A 21012-nucleotide genomic window follows, 5' to 3' on the forward strand; every position below is an offset into this window, starting at 1 on the left:
AGCCCTTCCTATCTTCTGAGCATTGATGGACCTGGGGTGAAGTTCAGTGGCAGGAACTGGACAGACCTGAATCACCCTGCTTTGCAAAAGTTGGAATCCAGTATCGCTGCAGGGGGGAAAAGGAGGTGGAATCTAAGCAGGGAGAGTGGGAGGAGGTTGTAGAGAGAGGAACCCCCAAGGTGGTTGGGGGAACCCAGAGGAGGGATGTCCACTGTGAAATTGAGACCACCTTCACAGCTGTGTGTAAACTGCACCCTTCAAAATGTATTAACAAAATGTATTAAGTCTACTACACAAAAATGGCTTATTAAATATTCATTTTATTTAAAAAAGGTGCAGGCCCATAATCAAAATAAAATCTCGTACTTCAAAGGACACTGGCAAGAAAGTAGAAAAACAACTGACAGAACTCTTGCAACTTAATAATAAAAAGACCAATAATCGAATTAAGAATGGGCAAAGGATCAGAGAATATTATTTCTCCAAAGAAGATATACAAATGGCCAGTAAGCACATGAATAGATGCTGGGACATTAGTGATCAGGGAAATACAAATTAAAAACACAGTGGGATTCCACGTCACACTCAGGAAGATGGCTAGAATGGAAAGGACAAAGACAATAATGAGTGTTCTTGAGGATGTGGAGAAGCTAGACCCCCAGCCGCCGCTGCTGGGAAAAGAAGATGCTGTGGTCACTCTGCAGAACGGTCTGGTGATCCCTCAAAAGGTGAAAAACAACGTTCCCCTTTGGCCTAACAATTCAATCCTAGGCATATACCCAAGAGAAAGGAAGACACGCGGCCACACGTAAACTCGCACAGGAATGCTCACGGCAGTGTTGTCCACAGCAGCCACAGGACACTTGTTGATGGACAGCAAGTGTCCATCAACAGAGGGATGGAAAAACAAACGGTGCTCCATCTGTGCGGTGCAATATTATTTACCCATAAAGAGGAACGGAGCCTTACCTACGCTATGACACGGAGGAACCCAGAAAACATGATGTTGAGTGAAGGAAGACAGATGGAAGGTCACTGCAGGGTCCCCAAGATTCCCCTGTTTTTTTCTTTGTCCTCTTCAAGAAATATCAAGTGCCTCGACCTCCGTGGGACTGGGTCAGGTACATATTTTCCCCTGCAGTCTTGGGCCCAAGCTAGGACCTTGAAAATTCCCGGGCATTGATAAAGTCAGTTAATATTTTTCCTGAAAGACTGAGATCAACCATGTTGCTAAGTGTGAAGAAACTGGCCCGTGCCCTGAGCCAGATTCCTTAAACTCTCATATCATCTGTATGGCTGGACCCCCTTGTTGGGGACCTAACACCTGGGTAGAACACCTCTCTTCATGCTGCTCATTGTCAGCCCTCTGTGTACAAGTTCCCCTGGGAAATGCTTTGGACCAATCACCCTGGCATAAGGGCTTCTTTCTGTGGAATCCCAACCAGCTCCATCTTGGGACACCTTGGGGCTGTCCCTGCAGGGAGTCCCCTGCCACCACTTTTAGGACAACGCCAACTGAGAGATTGGCCAGACAGAACAGCCACATACTATACAATTCCATATATTTGAAATATCCAGTAGATGAGTGGTTGTCTAGGGCTGGGGGGGGATGAGGATGTGGGGACTTGGAGGTGGGGGCTCAGGGGGTGGAGTTGCTTTTTGAGATGATGAAAATGTCCTAACAGATGATGGTGGTGGTTGTGCCTTTCCCTACATTGAATTTTACACTTTATGGGGTGGATTGTTTTGCATGTGAATTGTAGTTCAATAAAGCCGTACGCCTGGTACCATGGGCAATGGAACACAAATGCCTGCAGATGGTGGCCTCAGTGAGACAGTCCTGGAAGAGCCGGGGGATGGGTGGGATTCTGGAGATGAAGCCAGAGCATTTGTTTTAGCTGGGGCAGGGGCAGCTCTCTCCTCTCTCCCGCCCTGGAATTCAGAGATGGCTCCGGGAAAGGTTCTTGACTTCCTGGATGTGGAATCAGCAGCAGAAAGGTGCCAGCTGGAGTCTGGTTAACCCAAGGCATGTGTGACTTGTAGGCTCTGGCTCTCTGGATCCCCTTTGAGGGTGTTCTGGGATGCATTGTGCCTCCCCAGTTTCTTTGTTGAAGTCTTACCCCCGTACCTGAGAACGTGTCCTTGTTTGGAGAGAGGGTCTTTACAGAGGTTATCAGGTTAAATGAGATCATTACAGTGGGCTCTCATCTATTGTGAGTGGTGTCCTTCTAAATTTGGATGCAGAGGGCCGAGCCCATGGCGCACTCGGTAGCGTGCTGCGCTAGGAGCGCAGGCAACGCTCCTGCCGCGGGTTCAGATCCTATATAGGAATGACTGGTGCACTCACTGGCTGAGTGCCGGTCACAAAAAAAAAAAAATAAATAAAAAATAAATTTGGATGCAGAGGGAGACGCCATGTGAACATGAGGGCGGCCAACTGTGAGCCAAGGACAGAGACCTAGAACATCCTGTTGGCTAATATACTTTCCACCAGAAAAGTAAAATGGCGTTAAAGACCGAGATACACAAAATGGAACCTGAGAAAGTTTCCCAGAAAACCCCCATCCAGAAAAATCCCCTAGCTGCCATGGCACCTTCCCATGCGTGTAATTTTGCCTGCCTATGAGCAAGGCCCAGCTCAGCTTAAACCCCGCTCACTTCCCTCCCCTTCCTTCTTAGCCAATAGGAACAGTCCTGCTCAGCCTAACTGGATATAAAAGGCCCACCCGGACTCTCCCTGCTGCTGCTCCCACTTTCGAGAGGGCAGCCCATTTGTTCATTTTGCCTGCCTAACACACTTTGATTGAGTCCCTGTCTCCTGGTGTGTCTTATTTGTGCTCAGACCAGCGTTTTTCCTTTCATTGGTGACTTGGATGGGTTTCCCCACGCCTAGTGGGACCCCATCCATTTCTCTGCCCATGGCCTGGAGCCCACAGCAGTGACAACACTCAGCCCGGCTCTTCTTCCCGATCGCCACCAGCACATCCAACACCAGCCTTCTAATTGATGAGTCTTCGGATTACCGCTTTCATTTCTCTCTCTCTCTCCCTCTCTCTCTCTTCGGGACTCGGCTGGGTTAAGCAGGGTCTGCCCTTTCCCTGCCCTCTCATTCGCTGTAGGGTTTCTCGTTTCTGCTCTCCAGGCACAAGCAAGCCCTGCTGCTGGGTGCCCCAAAGCTCTATGACCCTCCAGGGTCCATCAACTGCCAGAAACTGGTGACAACTGCTTTCACTGGTTTGAGACCTCTCAGTACCCCAACCGAAGCAGGGACGCCCCTTTGGGTCCAGTACTTCCTCCTCCATTCTCATGGCGGGTGCCTCATCTCTCCCAGCCCATTCCTCTCTAAAATGTCTCCTGACTAATCTTCACACTTTGGGTCTGACCCCTGATATTAAGCGAAACAAACTTGTTAGGTTTTCCACCCAAGAATGGCCCAACTATAATTTAGATAATCAAAATAGGTGATCTCCCTTTGGGTCCCTTAACCCCGACATTCTACAGGACTTATATAACTTCTGCGAGTGATCAGGGAAACGAGATGAAATTCCCTATGTCCAGGCTTTTTCTTACCTCCGTTCTAACCCTGCTTTATGTACCACCTGTGCCCCAAAACAGGTCTTATTGGCTTCGAAGCCTCCTCTGCCTGCCCCCTCCTCCCCTTTCCTTGACTTTGACCCAGCAGATGAGCCCCACATATTGGGGACGCGCTCCTCCCCCACTCCAACCACCATCGGCTCTTCCCACCCCTTCTGTCCCTACCGCGTCACCACATCCTTCCAGCCCCCCTCATACACGATCCCGAGCCCATAAAACCCGGCCCACCCTTCCGGCCCAACCTCCACTTTTAGCTCCTCTCTGAGAGGTGGCAGGAGCGGAGGGTATCGTTAGGGTCCATGTCCCTTTTTCCATGACTGATCTTTCCCAAATCGAGAAATGGAAACGCTTGGGTTCCTATACAACTAACCCAGTTGTTGACACAAAGGAATTCCAATACCTTTGCCAGACCTATAGCTTAACTTTCCGTGACACCCACACTATCCTCACAAATTCTTTATTGCCAGAAGAACATAGGTGAGTCTGGCTAGAGGCCAGGGCACACGGAGATGAAGCCCATCAAACCACGCCCGCTCACCTGATCGGGGCACAAGCTGTCCCAGAAACCAACCATCATTGGGATTATAACACCCCCCATTGGCCCTTCATGATCAGTTTCTCACTTGCACAGAGGCGGGGCTTAAACGGGCCGCACAAAAACCAGTTAATTATAAAAAAAAAAATCCAAGAAATAATACAAGATAAAAATGAAAATTCTTGGGGCCGGCCCGTGGCTCACTCGGTAGAGTGCGGTGCTGATAACACCAAGGCCCTGGGTTCGGATCCCATATATGGATGGCCGGTTCGCTCACTGGCTGAGTGTGGTGCTGACAACACCAAGTCAAGGGTTAAGATCCCCTTACCGGTCATCTTTAAAAAAAAAAAAAAAAAAAATGAAAATTCTTCTTCTTTCTTAGATCGCCTCACTAAGGCTGTTTTACAATATACTAACATAGACCCAGAGACCCCAGAGGGAAGACAACTTCTCATGACCTATTTCTTTAACCAGAGTTCCCCTGACATAAAGAGCAAATTAAAGAAACTGGAAAGGGGGCCCCTCACTCCTCAAAATGAAGTACTGGCTGCCACATTCAAGGTTTATAATGGCCGAGACGATAAGGCCAGACGCCAAAAGTACCAACTACTGGCACAGGCCTTAAAGGGGCCCATGCCCTCACCACCAACTGCCTTTTCAAGGGGCCCAACCACACCAAAGGGACCCTCAGGTCCCTGCTTCAGGTGTGGTAAGGAAGGACATTGGGCACGATCATGCCCCAAACCCAGGCCCTCACCAAGGCCATGTCCGAAATGCCACACTCCGGGTCACTGGGGAGTGGATTGCCCCGGCCTCCATAGGGAGAATGGACCTATCTTGAATCCCACACCCAGCCTTCTAGGACTGGCATTGGACAACTGACAGGGCCCAGGGCACCCTCTACCTATGACAGCCCTCACCACCGCCAGGGAGCCCAGGGTACATCTCGCAGTTGAGGGCTGCCCCATTTCTTTCCTCCTTGATACCAGCGCCACTTTCTCAGTATTAACAGAGTTTTGGGGACCTACTTCCTCTTCCACACTGCCCATTGTTGGGGTAGGAGGCAAAACCATTTTTCCACTAAAAACTTTCTGGATAACTTGCTGCTTCGGGGACCATTCCTTTGCTCATCAGTTTCTTGTGATGCCACAATGCCGAACCCCTTTGTTAGGTTGAGACATATTGGCCAGGTTCCAGGCCTACATCTCTTTCCGCCATACCCCTTCATTGCTCTTATTGGTTGCTGGATGAATAAGACAACCCCCAGACCAACCAAATCTCCCCCGCCACTATCCAAAGTTAATCCCCAAGTTTGGGATACTTCAACTCCCTCTTTATCCCATTGCCAGCCAGTTCGAATCTCCCTCAGAGACCCCCAATATTTCCCTCGCCAGGCCCCATACCCTTTTCCTACCAGTGGCCTGCTAGGGTTACAACCAATTATCAATGAGCAATTAAGGAAGGGTTTCATTTGGCCCACAAACTCCCTCTACAATACTCCCATCCTGGCAGTTAAAAAAACTCCCAACACTTACTGGTTAGTCCAAGACTTGTGCATCATTAATGAGGCAGTTGTGCCCACCCATCCTTTAGTTCTTCATATATCCCACATACCCACCGTCTCCCCAATTCTAGAGTAACTACTACTCTTCCTTTCCTCGCTCATACTTCATGGAAATTTGGATTTTCAAGTGTGACCCATTTTCTCTTCTTTTTCTGTGGCAACTGCTTGAACTCCCTACTTGGCCCTGGCCCATAGCCGCACCTGTTTGTGAGATTGAGGGTGATTGGGAGTAACCCCCAAGCAGGATGTGCGAACAACATCGATACACCTTCATCCCCTTCCTGATTTTGCTTCTGCTTCTTAGCCCTGCCACACATGACTCGGGGTTCAGGTGGAGATTTTATGTGACAGAGACCTGGACAACCAGTCATACAACCCGTGCCCCTGTTGGAGGTTTCTTTTGGTGCAATGGCACCCTCTCCAAAACTCTTAACGCCTCTGGTTCTGTTCTCTGCCTACCTGTTTCACTGGTCCCTCAACTTACCGGTTTCAGCCAAGCAGAAGTTATTGCCCTAATTAACCCCCCAGAAAACCAAAAGCGTGCAGTCTTTCTCCCCTTAGTCATCGGGGTCTCCCTGGCCTCCTCTCTAGTGGCCATGGGACTGGGCACGGGGGCTCTTATCCATTCTGCAGACTCCACTAGAGATCTATCCCCAAAACTCCAGGCAGCTGTCGAGGCTTCAGCAGAGGCCCTGACCTCCCTACAATGCCAAATCACCTTGATAGCCTAGGTAGCTCTCCTCACCACAGAAAAAGGCAGCACATGCTTGTTTCTCAATGAAGAATGTTGTTACTACATCCATGAAACAGGAACGAATCCACGAGGTATCTCGGATGTCCGTCAATCAACTCCTCCTCCAAGAATACCTGCTCCTACCAGATGGTGAGGACAAGCCTCCTATTTTTCCTCCACGCTCTCCAGGAGGACAGTTGGTTACTCACTAACATCCAACAAGCGGAAGATATATTTGAGGGCCTCAGTGACCTTTGGCTCCAAGGGACATTCCTCACCTTCTCAACAGAAGAAATTATCATCTTCAGTGCCTGGGTTTATGGTCTCTTATCTCTCATATTAGACTAAGCAAACCTTCCTCCCTCGCCTCCCATGTCCCCCCTTCGCCTTCTTCGCCCCTTCTCAGCAGGAAGTAGCCAGAGATGATCTTGATGCCCTTCTCCCAATCTAAGACCAAAGAGGGAGGAATGTTGGCTAATATACCTTCCGCCAGAAGAGTAAAATGGTGTTAAAGATGGAGATACACAAAATGGCTCCTGAGAAAGTTTCCCAGAAAACCCCCACCCAGAAAAATCTCCTAGCTGCCACTGTCTGCCCGCCTATGAGAAAGTCCCAGCTCAGCTTAAACCCCGCTTGCTTCCCTCCCCTTCCTTCTTAGCCAATAGGAACAGTCCAGCTCAGCCTAACTGGATATAAAAGGCCCACCCCGCCTCTCCCTGCTGCTGCTCCCACTCTGGAGAGGGCAGCCCGCTTGTTCATTTTGCCTGCCTAACACACTTTGATTGAGTCCCTTTCTCCAGGTGTGTCTTATTTTGTGCTCGGGCCAGGGTTTTTCCTTTCACATCCCCTTTCCTCCTGGTCCTGAGAAAGAGCCCACCCTCCCCACACCTGGACCCCTGAATTCTGCCTCCAGAACTGTTGGGCCAGTGGGGGCGGGAGGACCGGAAAGCGGCAACAAAGTAGCGATGGAGCCTCCATTTTGTGAACTCCACCTCTCCCCTCCATCTTGTGAACTCCGCGCCCACCCCCTTTCCTCTCCCACCTCCCTCCCGGGAAGGCAGGAAACGGAAACTGAGCTCTGCTCAATTCCATACCATATACGAGCAAAAAGCCCACCAATAGCCCTCCCCTAAAAACACCTGTTTTTTTTTTTGTCGTCTTTTCGTGACCAGCACTCAGCCAGTGAGTGCACTGGTCAGTCCTATGTAGGATCCAACCTGCGGCGGGAGCGTCGCCACGCTCCCAGCGCAGCACTCTACCAAGTGCGCCACGGGCTCGGCCCTATAAATACCTGTTTTTATCCACCCTGGGTGCGACTTCCCCGGCCTCACTCCCTTGTAGCCCATGGGACCTTGCCCGAGAGCACCTCCGTTAAAGTTTGTCTCAAACCCTTTGCCTGGCTCCTCTTGTTACTTACCACTGCTGAATTGAACCAGACAAGAACTGTGAGAGGGGCCATCTGTGTTGGTTACCCCAGTGGGCGGTAAGTTGTCTGGCAGCCCTGGGAGGCTGTGCTGAGCTGGGGGATTGTGGGGAGAGCTTGGAGGTGGAGCCAGGCTGTGTAGACAAAGCCTGTGGGGCTGGTGAGGGGCTCAGAGGCTCCCACAGAGATGCCTCAGAATTGCTGGGCCCTGGCCTGGTGCAGTCCTGCAGGCAGACCCGTGTCCTCCAGCCACCAGGTGACCTGCACGGGTCCCTGGCTGGAGCCCCCAACAGTGTTAACCAGAACCTGCCCAGCTGAGTTCACTTCCCTAAGCTCCACAGTTCCCTTAACCCACCCCGCAAGTCTTTGTAGGTCTGGACTTTCCTGCTGCCCTCCCCACCCCAGCTCAGGAAGCAGAGGGACAAAGGTCAGGGATCAGCAGTGTCCCCAGAAGCTGGCCTTCACCCCTCCCTCTGCTCTCTGTCTCTCTTTCTATATCTAGTTCTGTCACTGTCACCTGCTCAGCCCTTCTTCCCATCCTAGGGGAGCTCTGCCCTCTGCCAGCTACACCCTGCTCTGCTCTTAAACCAGCTGAGCCTCCGTCCCAGAGCAGAAAGCAACTGGCCTCTGTGCTAGGAGGACAGGGACAACAAGGTGACTGGGTCGTTCTGGGGAAGGAGCTGGGGTCCCTGAGGCCAAGGACTCTCAGGAGGTGGGGTGGCGGGGGTGGGCCAAGATGCTTTTCTGAGAGGGTTTTCCTCATACCAGTTCCTCCCCAGCAGGCCCACCTGCTGGAATCCTGATCCGCCATGGGCTACTCCAAGGTCAGTGAGAGCCGTGATGGGCATGGTGGGCCCGACATCCTATCGCCCATGGCTCGTCCCCCTCCCAGCAGTGCAGACCCCACCCGGATCATCCTTCCATGTCCACCTGGCTCGGTCTCCTTCTCCTAGGCCATGAGGGAGGCTGCCTGGGAGCAGGGTCATGGGAAGAACTGGGAGGTGATCTGTGCAGGTACACAGGCCCCAGCGAGGCTGGGTGAATGCTGGGCTGTCACCATTTGGAAAGTCTGAGTAATTCCCAACAAGTGGCCCTAGTTTCATTTGCTTTGAGCCCATCAGAGTATGTAGCAGGCCCTGGTCATGGGGCCAGAGCTCCAGTCTGGGAGGTAAATTGGGGCAGATCTGGGAGAGTTTGGGAAAGGGTCTGTGTGCTAAGCATTTTCCAACGGGATTTTGATTCAGGGCTCAGTCGGAGTGCCAAGTGAAAAGGAATGTCCCCAGGTGTTATTTGAGAACTTAGACCTTGCATGTTATTTGAGGGTGTTGTTTGAGACCTTAGATCTGCATGTTTGTGGGGGGAGCTGGAGACGGAAGGGCTGCAGGATGAGAAGAATCACCAATCCCAGGAGACACCCTACCCTGGAAAGCCTGGGTGGGAGGGCGGGCAGTGCTTTTCTGGGAATAATTTGTTGGCAGCCGGCCAGTGCAGGGATTGAACGCTTGACTTTGGTGTTGTCAGCACCACACTCTGACTGTGCTAAGTGGCCAGCCCTGTCTGGAGACTGTGAAAGATGCTCTCGGGGCTGGCGGTCAGCTCAGAGCTCGCCGGGTTAGAGCGTGGTGTTGTAACACCAAGGCGTAGGGCTTGGATCCCTGAACCAGCCAGCTGCCCAGAAGGAAAAAACAGCAAATTTCTTCTCAGGAGCCGGCCTGGCTGGGAAGGCCCAAGAACACCCCAGGACCTGCATGGGCCTGGTTGTCTGTTCCTCCCTTCCCGGGTGCCCTCCAACTTCCCCCTCCCTTCCCTCTCCCCCACCCCAAATGTGAGGCTGACCAGATCCTCAGGGCACTGTGGGCCTGAGACAGTGGGGTTTCTGGGGCTCTGCAGCCGAGCCCAGGCTCAGGGGTAACCTGGAGGGCAGGTGGCTCCACTGGCTGGCACAGCACTGCTTTTACCCTATTTCATGTGAAACTGGTGAGGCAGGAAGTTACGGCACCTGACTCAAAGTGCACAGACATCCACATGCCCAAAACGCTCGCCCAGGGCCCTGCACACACTGGGAGGGACAGTGACCACAGAGTGACCCAGAAGCCAAGTAGGTCCAGCGCCAGATTGGAATCTTAATGTGGGGACTCATGGGGGAGGCTGTGGGGTTCTCTGGCCTCTCTGGGGCCAGCCAAGTGTGTGGGGTGACAACGGCCCGTGGGCTGTATTGGGAAGAGCATCCAGATGCAGCTTGGGACCCACTCAGAATCCCTGAATCTCCATCAGCACCAAAGAGAGAATGGCTGTGGGACCATTCCCCTCCCCGTCCCCAACAGGATCCTCCCTCAGCCACCTCTCACTGGAGACCATAGAGGGGATGGGAAACCAAGTGGACCAGCACACTCCTGTCGGTGTGTACATGGGGCGTATGTGTGTGTACACGTAGGGCCTGAGTGTCACTGGTACTTTAAGACAAAATATGATCCCTTCAATCATCTCAGGGCTGAAATGGTAAAGCTCTTCCCCAGGTATGCTGGGGTGGTGGGAGGGGGGCCTGGGCTCTTAGCCGGTGGTGCTGAGGACGGACATTCCAGCTTACCTGGGACCCAGGAGGGAGAAGCATCAGGCCTGTTGGCCCCAACTCCGCCTCTCTTCACACCTCCAGGATTTAAACACATGCGTGGATAAGATCCTATGCAATCATCCCCAAACTGAGCAGGTGGGTTGATGTGCCTTCAGGCTCCGGGTCAGATGTCCCACCCAGACTGTCACAGTTCAGATAGGGTGGGGCTGGTTTCACTATGATGATGGTGAAGGTGCTGCCTAGGGCTTGCTCATCTTTACACGGGACACTAACTCCTTAGTTCACACCCATGTGGCAAGTGTGTGCATGGCTGGGGGACACAGATGCCTGGGGGACCTAGGGAGGTGTCTAAGTCTCACAGCATGCTGATGACTCAGCCAGGATGCTAGATATCTGGTCCCCCGGTGCCTGGCTTGACCCAGTTAAGGGGTATGTGCGTGGGGGCAGGGAATAGGCGGGGGCTTGAGCACATGACCAAAGGTAGGAGGATGGGATTTGAACCAAGAGATTTTCCCAACAGGTCAAGACAGTCCTAACAGAGCTCCAGGTGAGTACTGAACTTGCCCCCTCCCTGAAGCTTAGACCCAGGCTCTTGGGCTTACCAATCATGGGGTCAGGACTCCTGACTCCGTTGTGACTCACCTGGACCCCTGGGAGGCCACAGTGGCGACCCCAGCAGGCAGGAGTAGGCCTGCAGCTCCTGCACTCTTCCTTCTCCCAGGCCAGCATCAACAAGACCTTGCTGGACGTGATTGGTTCTCAATATCAGAGAAACAACCCGGTGAGTTTGAGGTGCTGTCCCAGTCCTCCTGCATCCCCTTCACCCCTCTCTCACCTTGCGGGTGTGTGCATTCATGGCCCCCAAACTGGCACCTGCCTCCAGGCCTCCCCTGCACACAGTGGCCAGAGTCTTGCCTAATTCAGTGCACCATGGAGCCTGCAAGGGCTTGGTGCCAGGCCGAGAGCCACCAGCACAAACGACCACCATGAACGGAGGGTAATTGGGACGGGGATCTCTAGGAAAGTCCCTCATGTTTGTGGAGCTGTTGGCAGAAGAGCGACATCTGTGGGCTTCTGCCTCTAGACTCGCACAAAGGCCGGGAGGCCTGGGTGGGGTCAGGGCGTGGGTCCACACACCCCCACCATCCGGGCCCTGATGGCCTCCCATTTCCATAGGACCTTACTCCTGTGCCTCCTGATGTGTGGCAGGGATTACGCTGCAGAGTCCAGGGTCACTCTGACCCCTTTCTGGAAGATGATGGTCCAGGGGTCTTGGACCCTGAGGTGAGATTTTGGGACCAGGTGCTGATACAGTTCCAAGGAAAGCTGATGGAGTAGCAAGGTGCACTGTCCCTGACAACTCCCTTCCCTCCCCCACTAATCCTTCTCTGGCCAGCTCTCACCTGGGACCTCAGAGGGTGTGGGAAACTGAGTAGACCCTGCACACTCCGGTGAAGTGTCTTCCTTCTGGGTGTGCGTGTGCACAGTGGCACACGAGTGTGTGTGGGAATGAGTGTTGTGTGCGGCGTTTCCATGGGGGCAAGGTCACATAGGGCCTGCGTGTCACTGTTGTTGCCTCCACAGGAAAAAGATGATCACTTCGAGAATCTGAGGGTCTGCCTGGTAAGTCTCTTGCCCAGGCATGCTGGGGCGGTTGGTGGGGGCCTGGGCTCTCGGCCATGGCCCTGATGATGGATATTCCGGCCCACCTGGGACCCAGGAGGGAGAAAGATCAGGCCTGTTGGCTCCAATTCTGCTTTTCTTCACAGAAATCCGGTGTAGACAAATTCATTAATCGTATCAAATCTTCAAGCCCAGCATGTGAAAAGGTGTGTCAATGTGTCCCCACCCCCAGACCATCCACAATTCAGGTGGGGTGGGGCTGGTTCCACGATGACAATAATGGAGGTGCTATCCCAGGCTTGCCCATCCTTACCTGGGACAAATCCTTGCAACTCACTGACTTCTCAGTTCACACTGGTGTGCCAGGTGAATGCACTGGTGGGAGACATGGAGGCCTGGGGGACCAAGGGAAGTGTCCAAGTCCCAAAGCACGTTAATGACTGAGTGAGAGAGACGCCCTCCGCTCCTATTCTCTCACTACACGCTCCTGACCCACTCCTGACACCAGATGTGAGGAGCAACCACGAGCTGGGTTTTCTTCATCTTACAGCACAATCGTCCACACAGAAAGCCTTGTTATCAAATGTGTGGGATTTATCCCCACCAAACAATTAAGCAGACAATCAGTTCCACAGTGGACACCAGCTGCGTGTCCTCCAATTCAATTCTGACACTGTCTATGTGGAATTAGCGTCAGATCCCATAGGCTGAGGGCTCAGGCACCAAGACTGCCCCCACCCCCTCTCAGGTGCCAATCACAAACCTCAGGTTGTTTTACCTGCATTGCTGACTGACCCGCTATAAACTGGGGTTCACATACCCCCTCCTTGGGTTCAGTTGATTTGCTGAGAGCCTCACAGAACTCAGGGAAACACTTACGTTTACTGGTTTGTTATAAAGGATATTACTAAAGACACAGATGAGGAGATGCACAGGGTGAGGTATGGGGTAAGGGGCACGGAGCTTCCACACCCTCCCTGGGGTCCCACCCTCCAGGAACCTCCATGTGTCCAGCTCTTTGGAAGCTGTCTGAACCCAGGGCTCTTGGTTTTATCAGAGGCTGCATTGAGTGACTAACTCATCGGCCACTGGTGACCAGCTTATCCTTCAGCCCCTCTCCCCTCCACAGAGCTTGGGGTGGGGGGCTAAAGTCCCAACTCTCTAGTCCTGCCTTGGTCTTTCTGGTGACCAGTGCCCATCCTGAAGTCACCTAGGGGTACCAGTCACCAGTCAACTCAGAAGCACTTTGGGGATTCTAATGATTTTAGCAGTTGTGTTATGACATGGGACAGAAGACAAAATACATGAATATATTTTCAGAATATCAGAATGACACAACCAGGATGCCAGACACCTGGTCCCCAAGCACCTGCTAGACCCAGTGATGGGGTGCATGTGGGGGCTGGGAACAGGCAGGGGCTTGAGCATAAGACAAAGTAAGGAGGGGGTCCTTGATCCAAGTGGTTTTTCCTAACAGATGATGTCACGGTCAGCAGAGGTGAAGATTTTTTGTGACAAGGTGCTGAAGTGTTTCCAAGTGATGCTGGATAGAGTGATGAACGTGTGGCAGGATGCCCTGGCCTGGCTGCTGGAGAAAGTGGCAGCAGGGTTCCGGGCCCTGTACAGAGCGATGGAGGCTGTCCTGAGCATTTTGAGGAGTTTCTGCTACTCCGTGACAGAGCTCTTCCCATTGTCTATCAAGGCCTAGGGACCCAACCAGGCAGAGTGAGGAGCTGGGCCCACCTAGGAGCTCTTTGAATACTGAGTCTTGGGAAGGAATCTTCCAGCATCAGCTTTGCCCTCCTGCTCACCCATCCTTGATAGCCCCTCCCAACTCCTCCTTGTGCCTGCCTCCCCACACCGCCCACGAAGCACTCCCTGCCTGGCTTTGCTTGTGTAGGTGTGACATGCCGCTCTAGCCTTGGTGTCTTAATAAAAGTGGGTTGAACAGATTGGAGGGCCTGCCTGGAGTCTTCTCTGACAGGCAGGCACAGGCTGGGGTCTGGGGGGACAGAAGGCTAGGACCCAGTGCTTACACGCAGAGACTGTGGATCAGATTGCACAGCAGGTGTTCCAGTTTTGGATGAGAAGGGATAAGCCAGCAAACCTCCCTTATTCATAAATGGGGACTCGGTCCCCATGCAGTCATGGGTGTGTGGTGAGGACTCAAAGATATTTGCCAGGAGACTTGTCTGTCACTGGGCCTGATGCCCAGGAGATGGTCGGTGGCCGCCTGCTCCTGCGGCAGCAGGGACCTGGGTATGAGGGCGCGCTGGCCCACATTTCTCTTCTCCTGATTCCGTCTGTCTGTCCTCGGTGCTTCAGCTGGCCTGGGGCCACCAACACCCCTGGGTCTCTCTCCGAAGATGGGAGGTTCCCAGGGCTGGGCCAGAGAGGGACTCCGAAGGGTGAGGAGGAGGGTGGCAGTAAAGTTTGTGGGCCTGAGGTCTCGCCTGGGCTGCAAAGGCAGAGACTGGGGGCAGCCAGGAGCAAAGTTAAGCGGACAGCCCCTCCATCTCTGAGCCTCGCAGAAGTTCATGTGCAGGGAAGAGGCTCCCCATCTCCTGCCACTTCCTGCCCCTCCCATCCTGGGGTGGTCTGGCAGCGACCTGCAGCTACTGAGATGACGTGTGTGTGTGGGGGGGTGACCTGAGGAAAGAGGAGGAGGAAACAGCTGGGCCTGGTGAGCAGGAAGCACCTGCAGGCCAGGGCTGAGCCCATTGTCTGGGGAGGGGCCACTGGGCTGGGTGGGGGATGTGGGGAGGACCTGGAGGCCAGGAGGACATTTCTGTGGCTCACTATTCTACTCCCTTCTCTGACCCTTTTGGATCATAGGAATGACCTCTGGATTTTTATTTTATTTATTTATTTATTAGTGGATGGCCAGTTAGAGGATCCAAGCCCTTGACCTTGAACTTGGTGTTAATAACACCACACTCTAAACCTCTGGATTTTTAGAACAAATGTCCTCCTGGGACCAGCTGGGAGTCCAGCCAGGGAAAATGGCTGGACAATGACCCTGACATTAGCCTTGGTGGCCCTGATAATCCTGAGGGGCTCTGCTTGCTTCCACCCCTTGCCCAGCAACTCCTGCAGGGGGATGGGGAGGTCACCAGGGGGAAGGGTCTTGCTGGGCCCTCTTGGCCCTGCCCCTTCCTTCATGAGGAAGATGGGGCCCAAGCTCGGAGCTCCTTTCTGCAGAGCCCCCATCCAGCCCACATCCTTTCACCATCCACGTCCTGGAGGTCCCTGTGACATCCCTTTCAGACTGGAAGGGAAGGGCTGTCCCTAGCCTGAGCCCCCGGTTCCAAGGGGCTGCCCAAGGCTGGGTCCTGACCTGGCCTGTTTTTATGCTTGACCATGACCTTGGATCTCCTGGCAGCCACAGCTCAAGTTCTTCCACACCCTTTCCCTGCACTTTTCAAGTGACTCCATGTCCCCTCTACTTGGCTTCTTCCACTGTGTCAATGTCACCAGTGGCTTTTGTGGTCTCACTTCCCTTTGAGGTCACCATTCTCCTGAACTTGGATGGCAGTAGTGGCTTCCTAGCTGGTCTCCCTGGCCTTCCCTTATTCAAACCGTTTCCGTCCAGTAGCCAAAGCCAAAATGATTTTATCAGTTGAAATGAACTGACGCTGTACCAAAAAACCTCACCTCGTCTTCCCATTGTATGTAGCCCCTTACCCTGGCCTGTCAGGCCTCATGTTGTTACTCTCTGAACTCTCCTTCCTTCCTACTCCCAAAAGGGCTGACTCTCCTTCAGGCTCAGAGCTTTTCAGCCCGCTGTGCCCAGGTGGCCCCTCTACTTTCTCCCAGATTTGAGGTCAGCTTTCCATTGGTCACTTGAGCCATGGTTGACGAGTTCAGTTCCTTTCAACAAACGTTTATGAAGCAGCAGTTATGTACTAGGTTGAGAGGGGGTGAGGGTGAGCAAAAATTATTAAGAAAAAATTGTTTTCCTATAATAGCTGCAGAGTAAAGCAGGAAGTGTGTGCGCTGGGGGGCTGGGATGCACTATTTTTCTTTCCTCTTTTTACCACCAGTCATGTGATTTAACATGTGAGCACCAGTGGAGGCCAGCTAAGACTGTCTGATGCAGACACAGGCAGGGCACACGCACCAACTAGCTTGGGGTTGAGAGGAGTCTTGGTGGTCAGCAACAGACAGCCTGACTTGTCCTATGGGCACGTTCATTTCAACTGCTGGTATTTTCAGTCTGAAGTAGTTATCAACATTCCAGAACAACCAGAGGTTTCCCATAGTAATCCAGAACCTGAGATTTAAATTCCATTCCATTTTAATTAATTTAAAAAGCCACATATGGCTAGACGGTACTGTATTGGACAGCACGGATTTAGGGGTAGACTCTGGAGGAGAAAAAACTCCAAGATGGGATTCTGTGATTCCGTGACCTTCCCCACAGCTGGCTGGAACAGCTGGCCCCCTCCCCCTCCCCACCCACTACAGTTGTTGAAACTCTATGCCCACCCTGCTCCTATGCGGCCTACTAGAGAAGGTGCTGGGGTGGGGAAGGAGAAAGACATCCCTGTGCCACTGTGGGAAGAGTGACAGGTGGCATTTTGCTGCACTTAAAGAGAAATAAAGAGGGACCACTTTCAAGAAGGCCGCTTTACTTTGAGCTTTTGAAATACATTGCTGAGGCTAGGGAGAGGAGCTTCGGGCAGCAAGGGATGAACGTGCAAGTGGAGGCAGAGGGAGGTTGGGTGTGGCAGTAAGAGATAGCCCTGCAGGCCTCAGGACCGCAGGGAGGTGCGCGCAGGGCGAGGCCGGCAGGATGTGGGCCACGCTAGTACAGCGTCTCCCGGGCGTGGGTTCGCAGGTGGCGCAGCAGGTGGGAGTTGCGGCTGAAGCTGCGGCCACACTGCGAGCAGGAGTAGGGCCTGGCGCCCGTGTGCACCAGCAGGTGGCGTAGCAGGTTGCAGCTGCGGCTGAAGCTCTTGCCGCACTCCACGCACTCCTGGGGGGCCTCGGCCTCCTCCTGGCTCGACCCCCCGTGGGTGGCCATGTGCCGCTGCAGGTGGGCGTTGCGCCGGAAGCTGCGGCTGCACGTCGGGCAGCTGTAGGGACGTTCACCCGTGTGGCTGCGGCGGTGACGGGCCAGGTTGGAGCTGTTGCGAAAGCGGTGGCCGCAGGTGTCGCAGACATGGGGCTTCTCCCCGGTGTGAATGCGCTGGTGGCGCGCCAGGTGGGCACTCTGGCTGAAACCCTCCCCGCACTCACTGCAGCGGCAGGGCTTCTCACCCGTGTGGCTGCGCCGGTGGCGGGCCAGGTCCTGCATCTGGCTGAAGCTCTTGCCACACTGGCCGCAGTGGTGAGGCCGTGGGCCACCGTGGGTCAGCAGGTGGCGGGCCAGGCCGGCTCGCCGCACGAAGCGCTTCCCACACTGCGGACAGACGTAGGGCTTTTCGCCCGTGTGCACCCGTTGGTGGCTGACCAGCTGGGAGCTCTGGGTGAAGCTGCGGCCGCAAGCCTGGCACGAGAAGGGCCGCTCGCCCGTGTGCACGCGCCGGTGAGCCACCAGGTGTTCGTTGCGCCGGAAGACCTTGCCACAGTCGCTGCACACGTACGGTCTGCGCTCAGGGTCCGAGCGCAGACTGCCCGAGCCTTTGGAGCACTGGCGGTCCTTGTCCCTGGCGTGGATACGCATGTGGCGCTTGAGGCTGGAGCGGCGCTGGAAGGTCTGGCCGCAGTGGGAGCACAACACGACGGACAGCTGCGGCACCTCTGTCTCGCTCCCCGGGGCGCACACGGGCTTCTGGTCTTGGGCGTGTGCCAGCAGGTGCTGCACGAGGCTGGCGCGGCGCTGGAAGCCCCGGCCGCACTCGGCGCACAGGAAGGCGGGCTCCGAGGAGTGGGTCAGCAGGTGCTTGCTCAGGTGCGAGCTCTGGCGGAAGCGGTGGCCACAGAGGTGGCAGGCGTGCGGACGCTCATCCGTGTGTGTGCGCATGTGCAGTTTGAGGATGGAGCTGCGGCCGAAGCTCTTGTCGCAGCACGAGCACCGGAAGGAGCGCGCTCCTGGGTGGGAGACTGCCAGGTGCGCCTTCAGGCGGGAGAGCTGCGGGAAGCTAACCCCGCACTCTGTGCATATGAACTGTGTCTGGGGCTCTGACCTGGGGGTGTCCCCGGCTACTATGACCTCCAAAATTTCACTTCTGCCAGGGGGAGACCCTCCGCCACCACCGCCGCTCGCCCCAGGGCCCTGCCCAAGGACCTGGGCAAGAGGCTCTCCCACCACCCCGGGACTATCTGCCCGCGACTCTGCTGAGACGGCGGCGGGCCAGGCAGCCACTTTGTGCTCTTCTTGTTTTAATTCCTCCTTGTCTGGGATTCTGCTTTCAGATCCTGGGAAAGAAGCAGAAACCAGGATGGTCAGGTCTATTCTGGGCAGCTTCTAGGAATCGCCAGAACCTGATTGGCCTGGACGTGGAAAGGATACCCCTATCTTGACCACCTGTTTTGCTTTGTTTTAATTTCAGTAAAATACTCATAACATAAAATATACTACGATAAGCATTTTAAAGTATATGTTCAGATTCATTACATACATTCATAATATACTGCAACCATCCCCAGTATGGAGTTACAGATCTTTTCTTCTCCAACAGAAACCCCATACCCGTGAGCAATCACTTCCTTGATCACCTGTTAAAAGCTCAAAATCAATGGATGAAGTTTAGACCAGAAACAAAGAGCTGCTCAAACAAACAAACAAAAAAACCTCATCAAGATAACCCATCCAAAAAGCCAAAAAGTCAGATAGGATCTGAAACTTCAGGCAAAGAAAGAGCCTTCAGCGGTCATAACCGCAGGGAAGGGCCACTTACCCAGAGGGTGCATGGGCCATGCCTTCCTCGCTGGCACATCCTCGAACGTCAGGGACTCCTATGACAAGAGGGGAAGAAGGCCTTGGTGAGTGAGAACCCAGGCTCAGGATCTGAGGGGAATGAAGCACTTTCCAGGATTAAGTTGAGGAAGACATGGATTTGCTAAAGCTGCAGAGACAGAGAAAGTTCTGGGGCTTGAGAACGTCTTGGGGTGAGGAAAGCAGCCCAGCTCACCAGCACAGCTGCCAGCTCCTGATCTCCGTAATTCTCCTCTGGCCACAGCAAGGGTTCCTGCGGAGCTGACAGCATTGGGGGAGGAAGAAAGAGCTGTTAGAAGCCAGCCCTGCCCACCATGTGGCTGCAAGGACATACACCCTATGGCCATGTTCCTGAGAAGATGTCTTGGCTCTCCCCTCCTGGTCACCTGGGAGGCTCTCACTTCTTGCCCCACCCCTGCCATGCAGCTCCCGCCCACACATCCTCCTAGGGCATGAGCTCCTCACTGCTTTCTCTCAGGGCCTGGAATGTCCTCTGGGGGCTCAGCATCTGCTTTGAACTTGGCGCCAGTCTCTCCTCTCCCAGATCAGTGGGCTCGGTGGGCTCTGGCTGCAATGGAGGCAGTTCATTTGATGGACCCAGGGCTGGAGGCTCTTCTGAGGGCACTTCTTTTTTGGTGCTGTGGCTGGAGACCTGGGAAGGGCCCCCGTGTTCCTCCAAGGTCTTGTCTGCACGGGGACAATTCTTGCCAGTATTAAAACTAAAATCCTGTTTAAAAAACATCCATGTTAGATGGCAGACAAGGCAGCAATCTGTGTCCTGTTGACTCTGGGACAGAGGAGAGATGAGAGTCAGACAGGGAAGGAGTCAGGAGGTTAAGAAGGAATTGGCAAGTGGAGGAAATGGAATTTTCAGAGATTTCTTAATGGGAGGATAAAGTCCCTGTCTCCCCACCCACCACTTTCTCACCAGTGGCCCTGCATGGCTGGAGTCCCTGTGACCGCCCTCCAGCAGCAGCACCACCTCCTCGCCGTCCCGCAGCGGCTGGCCCTGCAGGCGACCCAGGAGATGCGGGGGCAGCACACTCAGGAACTGCTCCAGCACCAGCAGCTCCAGGATCTGCTGCTTGGTGTGCAGAGCTGGCCGCAGCCAGTGGCTGCAGAGCTCCCGGAGCCGGCTCAGGGATGCCCGCGGCCCCATGTCCTCCTGATACTGGAAGCATCTGAAGAGCTGGTGGGCCACCTCGGGCCGTGGCCTGGTCCCTGACCGCCTGGGATCCTCCTGGCCAGCAGTCTCCTCTTCCTCCTCCGTTTTGACTGCTCCGAGCTGCTCTTGCTCCCGGGTGGCTGGGACTGGTTCTGCAAACATCCTTCACTTTGGGGGACACTTCCCCAAAGCTGGTCCCAATCTAGGGTTTCTGTCCTGGTCTCCTCCCACACCTGTGGAGCTGAAGACTTTGGGTTAGATTCTGCTGCTGCAGGGAAGCTGACCACCACCTGGGTCTCAGGAGGGCAGGACAGCCCAGGTCTCATTTTGACCAACACACTGAAGACAGAGAAAATGGATAGTTCTGCATCATCATCCCCTCTTAACAGCATTTATAACTTCACATCACTTTACCCTAGTGATTAAAGTGAGCATGCCCGAGAGAGAAGCAACCTGCCCTTCCCTTCTTTCTAATGTGCCACAGGGAGCACACAGCACCATGGAAGACGGGTCCTGGCGGCAAATGCTTAATCTCAGTCCAATCCGGCCTTCAGACCCAGCACCCAGTTATAGGGCATTTCAGGGAGTAAGGAAGAAATCTAACAATCTCTCGAAAAAACAATTGAAGAAATCACCAAGATAGTACATTCCAGAAACAAATGGCCTGGGTTCTTCAGTGTCCATGTCCAAAAAATAAGTGCCTGTAGGGGGCACTGTTCTCAAAGAGACTAAAGAGCCATTACAACCAAGTCCCGGAACCTAGACTGGGTTCTTTTTCTTTTTAATTTTTTTAAAAAAGATGACTGGTAAGGGAATCTCAACTGTTGGCTTGGTGTTGTCAGCACCACGCTCTCCCAAGTGAGCCATGGGCCGGCCCCATAGATTGGGTTCTGATTTATGTTTTTCTATAAGGCTCTAGA

The 21012-nt window shown here is 53.9% G+C and overlaps 2 protein-coding genes across 5 annotated transcripts; one reads left to right on the plus strand and one right to left on the minus strand.

The window, feature by feature from the left end:
• Nucleotides 1-8450: 8450 nt before the first annotated feature.
• Nucleotides 8451-13950, plus strand: IL32 (interleukin 32). 3 transcript variants are annotated; one of them, XM_063101276.1, is made up of 9 exons: nucleotides 8451-8503; nucleotides 8632-8673; nucleotides 10503-10556; nucleotides 10942-10968; nucleotides 11143-11202; nucleotides 11598-11705; nucleotides 12006-12044; nucleotides 12191-12250; nucleotides 13522-13950. In XM_063101276.1, the coding sequence occupies exons 2-9, from the start codon at nucleotides 8659-8661 to the stop codon at nucleotides 13750-13752; spliced, it is 594 nt and encodes a 197-aa protein (XP_062957346.1). In that variant the 5' UTR covers nucleotides 8451-8503; nucleotides 8632-8658; the 3' UTR covers nucleotides 13753-13950. The 3 variants fall into 3 exon arrangements, with proteins under 3 accessions (XP_062957346.1, XP_062957347.1, XP_062957345.1); XM_063101275.1 differs by having other exon boundaries at nucleotides 8485-8503; nucleotides 8629-8673; XM_063101277.1 differs by lacking the exon at nucleotides 10503-10556.
• Nucleotides 13951-16826: 2876 nt separating this feature from the next.
• Nucleotides 16827-20271, minus strand: ZSCAN10 (zinc finger and SCAN domain containing 10). 2 transcript variants are annotated; one of them, XM_063098902.1, is made up of 5 exons: nucleotides 19856-20086; nucleotides 19393-19654; nucleotides 19124-19188; nucleotides 18890-18947; nucleotides 16827-18407 (listed from the first exon to the last, which is right to left on the minus strand). In XM_063098902.1, the coding sequence occupies exons 1-5, from the start codon at nucleotides 20084-20086 to the stop codon at nucleotides 16852-16854; spliced, it is 2172 nt and encodes a 723-aa protein (XP_062954972.1). In that variant the 3' UTR covers nucleotides 16827-16851. The 2 variants fall into 2 exon arrangements, with proteins under 2 accessions (XP_062954972.1, XP_062954973.1); XM_063098903.1 differs by lacking the exon at nucleotides 19393-19654 and having other exon boundaries at nucleotides 19856-20271.
• Nucleotides 20272-21012: the final 741 nt, after the last annotated feature.

Source organism: Cynocephalus volans, chromosome 6, assembly GCF_027409185.1.
Source record: "Cynocephalus volans isolate mCynVol1 chromosome 6, mCynVol1.pri, whole genome shotgun sequence".
NCBI lineage: Eukaryota > Metazoa > Chordata > Mammalia > Dermoptera > Cynocephalidae > Cynocephalus > Cynocephalus volans.

Excerpts from the sequence above, each read along its gene's own strand:
- ZSCAN10 (XM_063098902.1), bottom strand. The coding sequence starts at position 20,086 with ATGGGGCCGCGGGCATCCCTGAGCCGGCTCCGGGAGCTCTGCAGCCAC. Across the intron at positions 19,189-19,392 it reads CCAGGCCCTGAGAGAAAGCA|CTCCGCAGGAACCCTTGCTG; the intron begins GTGAGGAGCTCA and ends CAATGCTGTCAG. Across the intron at positions 18,948-19,123 it reads AGGAGCTGGCAGCTGTGCTG|GAGTCCCTGACGTTCGAGGA; the intron begins GTGAGCTGGGCT and ends CTCTTGTCATAG.
- IL32 (XM_063101276.1), top strand. Across the intron at positions 10,969-11,142 it reads CAGTCCTAACAGAGCTCCAG|GCCAGCATCAACAAGACCTT; the intron begins GTGAGTACTGAA and ends TCCTTCTCCCAG. Across the intron at positions 12,251-13,521 it reads CAAGCCCAGCATGTGAAAAG|ATGATGTCACGGTCAGCAGA; the intron begins GTGTGTCAATGT and ends TTTTCCTAACAG.